The following is a 13,419-nucleotide window of genomic DNA, read 5'->3' as shown; positions in this document are numbered from 1 at the left end:
TACCACACATGCCATCAGGGGCACAGGCTGCTGTTCAGTGGAAGGCAGGGTCCTGACTGGCCGTGCACCTCCCACTCCTGTCCTTGCCCTAACTTGCTGCAACCACCTAAACCAAGTTCCATGGACCCCTCACCTGACACATGCCCAGTCCCCTGAATTCCCCTTGGTCCGTGGCTCCCACACCTTACATGGCATGGCCAGCCTCAATTTCCTTATCTGAGCAGAGCCTCACTGAGCAGTGGTCAGCACAGCCTGGCCCCACAGATACGCTCCCCACAGGAGCCTGTGCAGGCAACCTCCCCTCCACTTCTTGTAGCCCACCTTCCAGGGCCATGCTGGGGTCTTTCCCTATCAAACTAGCAGTGGCATTTTTCACAGAACTAGAACAACATAATTTAAAATTTTTTATGTAACCACGAAAGACCCCGAATAGCCAAAATAATCTTGAGAAAGGAGAACAGAGCAGGACGAATCATGCTCCCTGACTTCAGACTATACTACAAAGCCACAGTAATCAAAACAGTACGGTACTGGCACAAAAACAGACACATAGATCAATGGAACTGGAAAGAAAGCCCAGAAATAGACCCATACACTTATGGTCAATTAATCTACCACAAAGGAGGCAAGTATATACATTTGAGAAAAGACAGTTTCTTCAATAATTGGTGCTGGGAAAACTGGACAGCTACATGTAAAAGAATGAAATTAGAACATTCTCTAACATCATATACAAAAATAAACTCAAAATGGATTAAAGACCTCAATGCAAGACTAGATATTATCAAACTCCTAGAGGAAAACATAGGCAGAACACTCGCAGCAATATTTTTTTGAATTGGTCTCCTAGAGTAATGGAAATAAAAGCAAAAATAAACAAATGGAACCTAACTAAACTTAAAAGCTTCTGCACAGAGTGACGGAAACTATAAACAAAACAACAAGACAACCTACAGAATGGGAGAAAATATTTGCAAATGATGCAACCAAAAAGGGATTAACTTCCCAAATATACAAACAGCTCATATAGCTCAATACCAAAAAAAAACAAACAACCCAATCAAAAAAATGGGCAGAAGACCTAAGCAGACATTTCTCCAAAGAAGACATACAGATGGCCAACAGGTACATGAAAAGATGTCCAACATGACTAATTATTTGAGAAATGCAAATCAAAACTACAATGAGGTATGACCTCACACTTGTCAGAATGGCAATCATCAAAAAGTCTACAAATAATAAATGTTGGCAAGGGTGTGGAGAAAAGGGAACCCTCCTACACTGTTGGGGGGAATGTAAATTGGTGCAGCCACTGTGGAGAACAGTATAGAGGTTCCTTAAAAAACAGAGTTACCATATGATCCAGCAATCCCACTTCTAGGCATTACCCAGAAAAGACAAAAGCTCTATTTCAAAAAAAAAAAATACATGCACCCTAATGTTCATAGCAGCACTATTTACAACAGCCAAGGCATGGAAACAACCTAAATGTCCACTGACAATTGAATGGATAAAAACGATGTGGTACTGTATATACATAAAGGAATATTACTTAAATAAAATAAAGGAATATTAGCCATAAAAAAGAATGAAATGATGTCATTTGCAGCAACCTGGTTGGACCTAGAGATTATCATACTAAGTGAAGTAAAGTCAGAGAAAGACAAATATCATACAATATCACTTATATGTGAGATCTTAAAAAATGATACAAACGAACTATTCACAAAACAAAAATAGACTCACAGACATAGAAAACAAACTTACGGTTACCAAAGAGGAAAGAGTTGGGAGGAGGATAAATTAGGAGTTTGGGATTAACAGATACACACTACTATATATAAAATAGATAAACAATAGGACCTACTGTATAGCACAGGGAACTATATTCAATATACTGTAATAACCTATATTAGAAAAGAACCTAAAAAAGAACACACACACACACACACACGTATACATGTATATACACATATAAACAACTGAATCACTTTGCTGTATACCTGAACATTGTAAATCAACCATACCTCAATTTGTAAAAATATATTTTATTGTATTAATTTTTAAAAAAACCTACTGGGGTCCAGGGAATCCACTTGTAAAGACTCCATCAGCCATACCCTTGTGACTTACTACATTTTTGATAGATGTGCTATTTTCAGTGACACATTTATTTTAAAAAAGAGGAAAAAAGGGCATGCATTTCTGTGGTTATGACAGGCACAGCCAAGCACTTACTCTCCTGCAACAAGCATGCATATTTTTACTCTTGCTCAGATTTTCCAGTCAAAATCAGTGTCTTATTTCTCACGGATACTTCTTTCCCTCTGTGATACAAAACATCTCTATTCTCCTGCTCTCACCAGGCCCTCCAGACCACAATGCTCCACAGAAACAAAGTGAAATAAAGATCAAACCCAAAGGCCTACACCTGCACAAAGTTAGCAAGAATCTGGTCAAAACAGGGCTCTTCCTGATATGCTGAAGTCCCCAGGGATCTCTCCGACCAGTCCAAGATATCCTTTCACTGCACCATTTCCAAGGTGATGTCCTACATCTGTGCAGCAGGGTGATTCAGACCTATGTCCTTCACAGCTGCACTCGACCAACAGGGATCCTTGTTCCCAGAACTACCCACCCACTGCAGGACCACACTCCCTTTCTGACTTCATTCTAATCTTTGGAAACCACACGCTTTCAAGGAACGCACCCAGATTTGCCAAGGAACAAGCACACATTACCATTTCCTGCGCCACGTCATCCGGTGTCTCCCTCTCCAGGTCAAAGGTGAATTCTATGGCCCCATTGTCCTTGGGCTTGCCCTTCAGTTTCTTGGGGTCCTCAACCCAGAGCCGCAGGGCGATGGTGGACTTCCTGCCATGGTCCTCCTCGGCCAGCTCCACCCTCACACCTGTGTCCTCTGCGAAGAAGGCGTGGCTGAGAAGGTCCTTGATCTCGTACCTGGGGAGGGGATGGCTGTCAGGCAGGACAAAGGCACACTTGCTGAGGGGGTCCTGGACATGGGGTGCAGGGGCCACGACCAGCCCAGTTCCCTCTAGAAAGTCCTCTGACTGTACTACCCACTGGGCAGTCTCTGCCCTCGCGGGCAGCACAAAACAGTACATCGCCATTCCTTAACTCCCAGGGGAAGAGAAAAAACCTACTACTGAAGACATCTAACTGCATAATACGTAAGCCTTCTTTTTTTCTCTCATTATAAAAATTAAACATCCCCACTTTTAAGAGACTTGGGTAATTCGGAAAAGAATGTTTAAATCAGGCTCTGCACTGTGTAGTCAAAGCCTGCTGAGGTGCTAGGGAGCTCTCAGTTGTCACAGGATACCTGGCTCCAGGTAAAACTGAACTGGACCCAGAAGAGGCAGGCCCCCACCTCCCCAGCTCACCACCTGAGGGACCCTGGCCTCAAGGAAGCAGGGACATTTTCAGAGGCTCCTCAGCACGGTAATGGGGGGTGGGTGTTGCCATGCTAACCACTCTGCCGCCCAAATCCACATCCCTAAATGCTCGTCTAGTTCCCGTCTCTGGCACAAACAGATCCCTGTTTTGTCCTGGGACCGGCTTCCTCCCAGCATCCTGTCTGTGGTCACCGTGGCCTTCGAGTTCCAGTGGCTCATCCCTGATTGCTGCTGAAGACAACACATCCCACATGCCGCCCAGACAGCCACCATGAATGAACGGGGGAGAGTAGGGTGAGCAACCCTCAGGGAGGGTGACAAATGCCTGTGGGGACCCTGGGGAAGGTCAGGAGTTAGGGCCCCTGGGGGTGCAGAGGTCACAGCCCTGGGGGCTCTGTCTGTCCTGGTTTGGGAGGTGGTCTCTGTACTTTTCTGATGTGATATACTTTTCACAGTCGTTTAGTATTTTTGTTTAAAAAACAAAACACAATAACCTGCGGGGGGCAAGAGAGAAGGCCTGGGGATCAGGACAGGGCCCCAACATGAGAGATGACAGAAAAGGACAGTGATCAATGCTAGGCACAGAAATGGGGGAGAGGGCATGAGCTGGGTGTGCAGGGGCAGGCAGGGCACATGAGGAAGTGAGGAAGAGGTATGTGGGGAGAGGAGGAGGAATGGGGAGGTGGCGAATGGGCAGGAGAAGAAGGGCAGGAGGGAGAAGGAAGAGAGAGGGAGGAGGGAGGGAGATGGGAGAAAGGAGGGGATAGGGAAAGAAGGGCCAGAAGAGAAGAAGGAAGGAAAGAAAAGGGAGGGATGGAGGGATGGGGAAGGAGGGAGGGAAGGAAGGAAGGAAGATAGGATGGAGTGGGGAAGAGAGAGAGGAGGGAGGGAAGAAAGGAAGGAGAAAGAGAGAGGGAGGAAGGAAGGATTGGGGAGGAGAGAAGAGGGAGGAAGGAAGGATTGGGGAGGAGAGAAGAGGGAGGAAGGGGGTAGGGAGGGAAAAAGGGAAAGAGGGAGGAGGGATGGGGGAGGGAAGAAGGAAGGAGGAAGGCTCCGAACACACACCTAGCATCCTGGCTGACCAGCTGAGGAAGGAAGGGCCCTGACCTGAGGTGGGAGCTGGTCTGCGGGGCATCTCAAGGGCTCTGACTTGAATGTGGGACTTTGAGATGGGTCAGACAAACAGGTGCATGAAAGACGCAGCCTGGAGCTGAGAGAGAGGGCAGGATGAGACTCACTGGGGAGCCTGGCATGGGGGTGTCCTCTAGGCTGGGGGGATGGATAGGCTTGCTGGGGACAACACAGAAAAAAAGCAACAAGGGAAGAATGAGGCCCCAGTAGCGCCCACATTCCAGGCTGGGTGGGCGAGAAGCAGCCAGCAAAGGGGTTGGGGGCTCTAGGACAGTCCCCAAAGCCAGGGAGCATGTTCCAGGCAGCAGAGCTCAGGCAGGGACTGCCCACCAACCGCCCAGCAGGCTTCTTGGGACCCGGTATGCCTGTGGCCTAAAGTGGCCTATCTCCAACGCTCTTCTTCTCTTGGGAAGCGATTTCAGCCAGAGCCACAGCCCAGATCCAGTGCTGCCTGGGAACTCACCTTTCCTCCTTGTTTTTGCAGATACACTCCCCAATAATCTCCTTGATTTCAGGATCATGCACTTTCTCAAAGCTGGCCGGCTTGATGCCCTGAAGATGACATGAGCAGAGTCACCTAATACCAAATTGGGGTCTGTTTCTTGCGCACCTCACACTCACCCCAGCAGAAGAGAAGGCAGGAAGTGCATAAGCCTTGTTTAGGGTTGGGGTTGGGGTCGGGGGGGCTGTTTCAGTCTAAGTCCCCACTGAAGGGCTGTCGGGAGTAGTGAGGTCCGGGGAAGAGAAAGATTCAGGGGACACTCAGAGCAGACATCAACGATGCTCACTCTGCCCAACCCAGCTCCCCACAAGGGAGCATGTGCACTCTTACTGCACAGCAGAGGGGGCGGGAGAGGCACACCTGCCCAAGGCCACCCACCAGCCAGCCAGGGCCTCCCATGCCAGCTGCCCAGAGGGTCTTGGAGGCTGGAAAAGGAACCCTAAAGAGCTGGCCTTTCTCGCCACAGCCCCCTGGAGGGTGCAGAGGTCACTATGTGGTCGCCGTTGCTGGCCCCACTGTGGTCACCGGTGGGGCTGACTTCCAAGGCCTGGTGGCTTGAGGGGGCTGCAAGCAAGCATCTGTGCCACGGAATTCCAGAGCCAGCAGCCACATCAGATGACTTTCAGGCAGCGGGAGCAGGAGGTGGCTGAGCATTCATGCTGACCATAGACCCAGCGGGTGCTAGGGGTGTGCAGCCAGAGGCATGGGGGCAGCAGTGTCAATCCCACAAGCAGATAGGATTCCAGGAGAAACGGGCTGGACTGCCGGGCTTATTTGCAATCTGTTCAGGATGGGGTTTGGGGGGAGGGGATCCTGGTTTTTAAACATTTTGAACACAGTGAGGGCTCAACCGTCACGTTCTTCCTCCTTCAAAACGACTTTGTCTTCAAAGGTCTTGTCCTGGCTTGGTTTTTTGTTTTTTTAAAGCATACATTTTCCCACAGAAAGGGATGGGGGAGAGGGGAGGCGCACCCCCAGCCGAGGGGCAGACCTGGGAGTGCAGTATCCCCAGCAGCTCCCACCACCCAGCTGGGGCCCCATGGTGCCCACCAAACCCCTGCCCACGACCCCTAGCCATAACCAACGGGGGTCAGGTTATGCCTGACATGCAGGGGAGTCTGTGCAGCAACAGACACAGCACCCTGGGTTTCAGAAGCAGATAAGGGGTCCCCCTAAGATGAGAACCCCGTGCCACACCACTGAAGCCAACAGAAAAGTTTACCTATGCCAGAAAGAAAGGCCACAGTCCTACGGGGGTGGGGGCAGGTGGTCTGAGAAAGTATAAATACAGGTAAGTGTGTACGTACACTGTCATTTAAATCTCTGGAGCTGAGGCCCCCAAAGCAGGTGAAGAATGTACCAGAAGAACAAGTGGCTGTTTTGAAGGGGCTCGCGTCTCTGGGCTCAGAAGCACAGAGTTGGGGCAGCTGAGAACTATGGGCACCAAGACCCCAAGAGACCCCCAAGGACAGGAGCAGATGCCGGAGGCTGGACCAGTGTGTGGGTGTAGCGTGAGGGCCCAGAGGACCCAGAGCACAAGGGTGTTATTGCAAACAGAGGAAACACCAAGGATCAGGGGATGCACCTTTCATCTGATTTCCTCAAGGAAGCAAGGTGGGGCCGAGCCTAGCTTTACCCAAACCAACATGGGTCCACGTAGGAGCCGTGGGACCCTGACTAGCGTCCTGTCTCCCAGGGCCTAAATGGGAGGCAGCAGGGCTGGTGGAAGAACCAGAGTGGCCGAGGAGCACGTGCCCAGGGGACTCAGTCCCTGTCTCCCCAAGCCCAGCAGAAGGACCACCACCCCATCCACATGTGCAACCCGAACCAAGGTCAGCAGCTGCTCCACCTGCACCCTGGGCACCAGCACCGCTTCACGGCCTGGCAACGCAGCTCTAACCTCCCTTGGGTCCCTCCCCTGTCCTCCTGGAGGACCACTGCCCACAGCCGATGGGCCCACCTCTCCGGTCAGCACCACTGGGGAGCTGCACGCCTATCTGTGGGTCTCTGACCCATGCCCACAAGTGCTGCCAACCGAGGATTCTCTCTTCCCACCTTGCACCCTCAGCGGCACACAGGAGGGGCTCAAAGCAAATAAATGACCAATAGATAACTTAGAATTAAGAACCAAAGGACAAAAGCAAGCTGCAACCTGAGGGAAGGGCTCAAGGTGGAGGGCGGGATAAGGGCGGGCGCTCTGGAGTGGCGAGAACCATGGCTCCTCATGCTTCTGCAGAAGTGAGGAGGCTGCATCGGGGGCGGGGGCGAGGCAACCAGCACTCGGGTGGTGGGGCCTTGGGGCCGCAGGTGCAAATGGACAGTGAGCTACCAGGGCCCAGAAAAGCCACAGCCACAGCTGCCCTGCCCTGGATGCTCCCCTTGCGTTCCCCACCCAGCAGGACAGCCACAGGGAGAAGAACAGGATGCTGTTTTCACAACTGAAACCATCCAGTTAAAGCCTAGGGACATGCCAGAAGATGGGAAAGCCAGCAGCCCCCAGGTGGCACAGAGGAGGGGTTCTATGGACAGGTCGCCTGGGCACCTCCTGGAGAGGCCCCTTGAGTGCTCCAGCCCCGCAGCGCTGCGTGAGGCCCCAGTGACAGCCTCCAGGATCCGCCCACGGCCCACATTACAACTGCTGCTACTCCATCACAGCTCAGAGACCTGAGTTACCCCCTAAGCCTCTATTTCCCCACCTGTAAAATGGCTTCCTTCCCGTCCTCACACAGCTTCTGTGAGGATTTTACAAAGCACACAGAGCCCAGTGCGGGACACACAGCCCGTCACAGTGGCCGGTGGACTCACACAGGTGACCTTCCTGTAGATCTGGGCAGCGTTCTGGCACTCTGAGTAGGGGTACTCCGAGGTGGCCATCTCCAGCATACACATCCCGAAGGCGTAAACATCCACGGACTCGTCGTAATGCTCCTCGTACATCTCTGGCGCCATGAACTCGGGGGTACCTGCGCCCAGGAGCAAAAGATGCAGGGTCAGTGGTCACTGAGCCCAGGAGACCCTTGGGCCTCTCAGAGCCCCACGCCTCCTCCCCCATCCACAAGCCAAGGCTGGCCCTGCCCCCATGCTCCTTGTCATTGGTCCTGGAATGCAGGATTCAAACAGGATTCTGCTTTACTGACAGAAGTTCCCCAAACCTCCCCCTGGACCCTCCTGATTCCAGGTTGGATCAGTTCACAGCGCCATCCGCTGACCACAGAGCTAGGAGACCATTACTTCCCAGGAGACAGGGTTTGTGCCAGAAATGGCAGAGGTGCCTCTTTGAGGAGGCAGAAGCCTGAGCACACCCGTCCTGGCCACAGGCCCAGATAACCCCAAGCAGACGAAAACGTGTGGCCACCACAGAGCTCCTTAAACTGCAAAACCCCAGAAAGCCTCCCATGTCCCTAGACAAGCAGAGCACCCAGCAGCCCAGACGGTGATCATCTTCGCTGAAGATGGCTGCCTGGGGACAGCTGGGCAGGCGCCATTCACCTGGCAGGTACCAGCTAGGTGTTATGGTGAGAACTGCCCATCCTTTCTAAGCACAAGAGATTTTAAAATAACGCCTACTCTGAATTTTTAAGGCCATGAGAGACTCACATCGGCTGAGTCAAATAAGCCATATATACGACTGCACAGGCAGGCTGACCGTCCCATGTAAAACGATAAGCACAGACCAAAATGACTCATCTAGGAGGTGGGGTTATGGCTGCTTTTTCCTTTAGTTACACTAGTCTGGTGTTTTTAATTTTCCTGTAACAAACATTTGCTTTAAAAATCACAAACTCCTTTTATTAAAATAGGTCCAGCTGAGCACCTGTCAAGCTGAATGCAAAGAAAAGGGGCTATCAATTTCAATAAGGCTGCTTTTAATTTTCACTTCTCCATCTTTGTGGACTTTGGAAGATTCTCAAAAGGTTCCAGTTTTCTTGAAAAGCAGATGCAAAACAGCACAGACTATTGGGTTAAAAAGCACGGGGGGTTGTGGGGGGACCTGGGATGCAGAGAGATTAAGGGTGATTTTAATTTTTTCTCCTTTACCTATAATTTCAAATTTAAGATGTACTATATGTTTAGTAAAAAAAGTTAACAGTTTGGGTAAAAAAATGGGAAAAACAAGAATCTATGTTATGATTTACATACATGCATAAAGAATTCTGGAAGATTCCATCAGAAATAATGATGAGTAGAGAGAAAACAGGAGTTCAAGGGACCTTGCACAAGGAATTTTTCATCCTTTTGGGCTTTTGAACCATATGACTGTACTGAAAATTTTTTGCACTTGGCTATATCCATCTATAGGGGAAGAGGGAGAAAGGAGCCTCAGGGCTGCTGGCAAGAAGCTGGGAGCTGAGCTGGCCTGGGGGGACCCCACTCACCTGGTCAGGACTCCCAATCACCCAGCTCAGACTCTTCTGAGACCCTTGGGAACCAGGAATGCTGCTTTACAGGAAATACCCCAAGGCCCCCAGATGTCCTGGCTTTGGGGGGGTGGGTAGGGTGGGCAGTGGGTGTGTGTGGGCCCCAGCTCCAATCCGGGATGGTGGGGGATGCCAATTCTGCACATGCGCTTGGGCCACAGACACTGGACCTTTTTCTCTTTCCTTACAATGTAGGCATTTAAATTTACATGTTAAGAAGAGAGACACCTGTCTCTCCAGGGACCTCTGGGCACATCTCCTCAGCCCCATGGCCCTGCATCCCCCACATCCCAGCCTCCATGGCTGTGAACACCTGCAGGAAGGACTGCGCCCACTTCACCTCCACCTACTCAGGACCCAGCACAAACGCAGTGAGAGCACACCATGACAGCATCAGATCCAAGCGGCCCTCAGGGACAAACCCCACAAGGGTCATGGATAGCATCTGGGAGGCTGCCACCCAGATGTCTCAAGTGGGCTATGTCTTATCTGCACAGAACCTCTCTGATGGCTGCACCCAGAATGGGTCCACAGCATCAACCACCCCTCAGGTACCCTGGACACAGCATGGAGGGGAAAGCGTCATCCTAGGGGATCCCCCACCTGACCACAGAGCCCCCCACACTCAGCTAAGACCCCTTGCTGAGGCCAGGGCCTTGCTGTCCAGGGCCTATTTAGATGCGTTAATCAGCCCCCACTTACAATGAGTGTGGAGTCTCGTGGGCTCCGGCTGAGCAAAAGGTGGGGTGATCAGGGAGCCCCATGAAATCAGGCACCCTTTGTGGGGCTCACTGTGCCTCCTGGAAACACCCAGGCTTCGTCTCACCCCAACAACTGGAAAGTCCATTTCCAAGAGGGAAAAGAGGCACCAAGGAAATCCCCACTTCCAAGGCCAAATCTGCAAAACCTGCCTGGAAACCTCCAGCAGCTCACAGGCCTTGGGGGTGTGCCCCACAGCTAGACCCTCACCTGCTCCACTTATTTCACAGATAGGGAACTGAGGCCTGGGTCAACCCTTGCCCTACCACTCAGCTTCCCTGTTCAGCCGGAGGCCCCATGTTCACAGGGCACCCCCAGTGGCCACCTTGCCCCAGATGTCACATTCCAAACCCACTACCCTGCCAGAGAAGTTTCCAAATTCCCACCGGTTTCATTTTCCACAAACAGGTCAAGTTCTGTCTCCAACCATACAGTAAAACCATGAACTCGCAAAGCCCTGAATCACCCTCTCATTCTGCTTATGTGGGAAGAAGCCCTCGCATCACGGCACGCAGGAGAGCCTCTCCCAATCCCACCTGATCCAAGCTTCCAGAGCCACATCCTGGAGCCACCTGACCCTGCAGCACACTGGCATTTTCCAGACATCTTGAACCCCGTGAATGGCTGCCCCACAGTCCCTCCAAGCACTCTCTTTGCAAAGCCTGGAGGGGCTCCCACCGGGCCTGGTGGACACATAGTGCCCACTGTGTATCAGGACCACACCAGGACCCCACACGGTGCTGGCACGAGCTGCAGACCATCTCCTCATGGCAACTACAGCAACAGAGTGGCTTCTCAGAGGAGGACAAGAAATGCAGAGACAGGAACGGCCAGCAAACTGCCATCCACATGGAATCCCTCAGCCCCCATGCCCCACACGCTCACTCCGTGCCCCAAAGTACCCCAAGGGGTCCTTTCTGTGGGCCTCAGGGCCTGGGGCACCCTACCCACCCCTCAGCCCACTGAAGCCAGCTCCAGCCTCACTGACCACAAAGTCCCCACATCCCTCTGTCCTCCGGACCTCCTTCCCACTCCCAAGTACCCACAGTACTAACAGCCCCTTGGTGCCAGTCAGCCTCACCACCCAAGGGACAGAACCAAGGGACTCACAGGGCATCCAGGGCTGCAGCCCGGCAGAGGGGCACAGGAAGGGAGCAGAGCTAGTGCACCTCACTCTTGCGGGACGGTGACCCCGAGGGGTGGGGAGGTGCCCTGGAGACGGGCTTACCTATCACACTCTTGGCAAAGGATGCTCTCTTGAGGGTGGCCAGGCCCAAGTCGCCAATCTTCACAGACCCTGTGGGTCCGGTGATAAAGATGTTGTCGCACTTGAGGTCCCGATGGATGATGGGGGGCGTCCTGGTGTGCAGGAACAGCAGGCCCTTCAGGATCTGCCGGCACCAGCTGCGCAGGACCTTGGGCTTCATCACCTTGAACCGCTTCAGGTACCTGCGGGTGGGGGTGCGGCTCACCGACGGCTCGTGTGGGGAAGGGGCTTCCGATTGCTGGGGGCTGTGTATTTATCACCCAAACAGGGGCACTTCTGAGAGAGGGGTGCTGGCCACACCAGCCAGGACCACCCCAAGCAGATAGGACGTCTGGGGCCTCAGCCATCGCGACTCTTGAGCCCTGGGTCAAGCCCACCCCGAGGCCCCGGCTGGCTGGGCAGGTGGCATGCTCACGTCTTCAGCGTCCCCGAGGTCATCAGTTCAGTCACCAGCACGATGCACCGCTTCCCCCTGGCACTGGACTCCCAGAAGTCATAGAAGCGCACAATGTTGGGGTGCTGCAGGCCCTTCAGCATCTCAGCCTCCTCCTTAAACCGCTGCCTCTCCAGTTTGGTGAGCTTCCGGTCCTAGGGAGAAACACACACAGGCTGAGAGGGACGCCCCGCGCAGCCTCAGGCAGAGGCCTTCTAGGGAGTCAGGGCCAGGAATCTGCCAGGCCACTCGCTCGTCTCCTTCCACACAGAGCACAGCAGATGGAAAGGACTAGACATCTAGGGTCGAGGGAAGTCTGACCCAAGTCCTTCCCCTCTTTATCCACAGAGAGCAGAGCAGGCCTCTGACATAGAAAGCCGGCACAAGCTGCTCCTGGCTCTCCGACATCTGCAACATAGGACCCTGAAGCCTCACTGACCCTGAATGAGCTCCTCCTTGCTCAAGAAGGGCTGAGGCAACATGGTCTCGGGAACCAGAGACACCTCCAAAACCCACACTGCAATACTCATGAGCTTCTCCCCTAAAAACAGCTCTGAAACCTTGCTCCCTCCACACCTACTTATTGAGTATTATTAAAAGAAAGAAGCATCCATTTACTTCTAATTTACACATAACTTTGAGAATACGTTCACAACCACAGCAGATGACAACCGGAAAATCAGGAGATGCTGACAAGAGACAAGAACAGAGAAGAAGAGCAGAGTCCCAGCCATGCCTGCATCAGTCCCAGAGGACATGGCAGACACACCTCCTGGGGCCTGGGAACGCCTGCACCTTGAGCACTAAGTTGGACCTTAAGTTTAAGTGGGGAACTATAACACCACCATCAAAGTACTACGAGTCACCTCTGGGGTGTCGCCCATAAGTGTGCTCCAGCCACAACTCTGGAGGAAGACCACTGACACCCGCAGCACATTCCAATACCGCAAGCACCTTGTTTGTCCCCACCCCATCTGCTCCAGCATTTCCCTGACCCCCATCCATCACCAACCCTGCCCCCTGCCTCATCCCGCCCCTGCAGCCTAGATCCTGGCCCTTCCCTTCCTAAAACCTTCCAAAGGATTCCCACCTCAGAGCACTCAGAGCTCTGTTGTTTTCAACTTCAGCTCATGGATGAATCTTACCTCTAGGGACCCCAGCATGGCCTTCTCCCCAAGCCTGAGTGTGTACCCCCAGTGTCACCTCCATCACAGCCCAATCAGCCCACAAAGCCCATGCCTTCACCCTCCCACCAGGAGGACTCTCAGAAAGAAACATAAATACAAATGAACACAAAACGTCAAGTTTTGAGGAGTTCTAGGAAAACAGAAATGGGATAAATCTGGACAAATGGAGCAAGAAATCAGAGCTGAAAAAAATCACAGGCCAAAACCCCTCGGGTCCTTAGAAAGACCTCAGAGGACATCAAGCCAGACTCCAACCAATTCAAAGAGAAGAGGAGGGCCCTGGAATCATGACGAGATCAGCTGGTT

The 13,419-nt window shown here is 52.4% G+C and overlaps 1 protein-coding gene across 1 annotated transcript in view; it reads right to left on the bottom strand.

The window, feature by feature from the left end:
• The window catches only part of WNK2 (WNK lysine deficient protein kinase 2), a 164,556-nt gene that overhangs the window by 103,369 nt on the left and 47,768 nt on the right, over positions 1–13,419 (bottom strand). The window contains exons 2-6 of the mRNA XM_065878923.1: positions 11,909–12,081; positions 11,455–11,675; positions 7,855–8,012; positions 5,011–5,099; positions 2,742–2,961 (exon numbers count right to left, since the gene is read on the bottom strand). Coding sequence (XP_065734995.1) covers positions 2,742–2,961; positions 5,011–5,099; positions 7,855–8,012; positions 11,455–11,675; positions 11,909–12,081 — 861 coding nt within the window. The remainder of the gene's footprint in view (positions 1–2,741; positions 2,962–5,010; positions 5,100–7,854; positions 8,013–11,454; positions 11,676–11,908; positions 12,082–13,419) is intronic.

This window comes from Phocoena phocoena, chromosome 6 (assembly GCF_963924675.1).
Source record: "Phocoena phocoena chromosome 6, mPhoPho1.1, whole genome shotgun sequence".
Taxonomy (NCBI): domain Eukaryota; kingdom Metazoa; phylum Chordata; class Mammalia; order Artiodactyla; family Phocoenidae; genus Phocoena; species Phocoena phocoena.
Note: the sequence above shows the minus strand (reverse complement) of the source record. Positions and strands in the feature narration are given on the sequence as shown.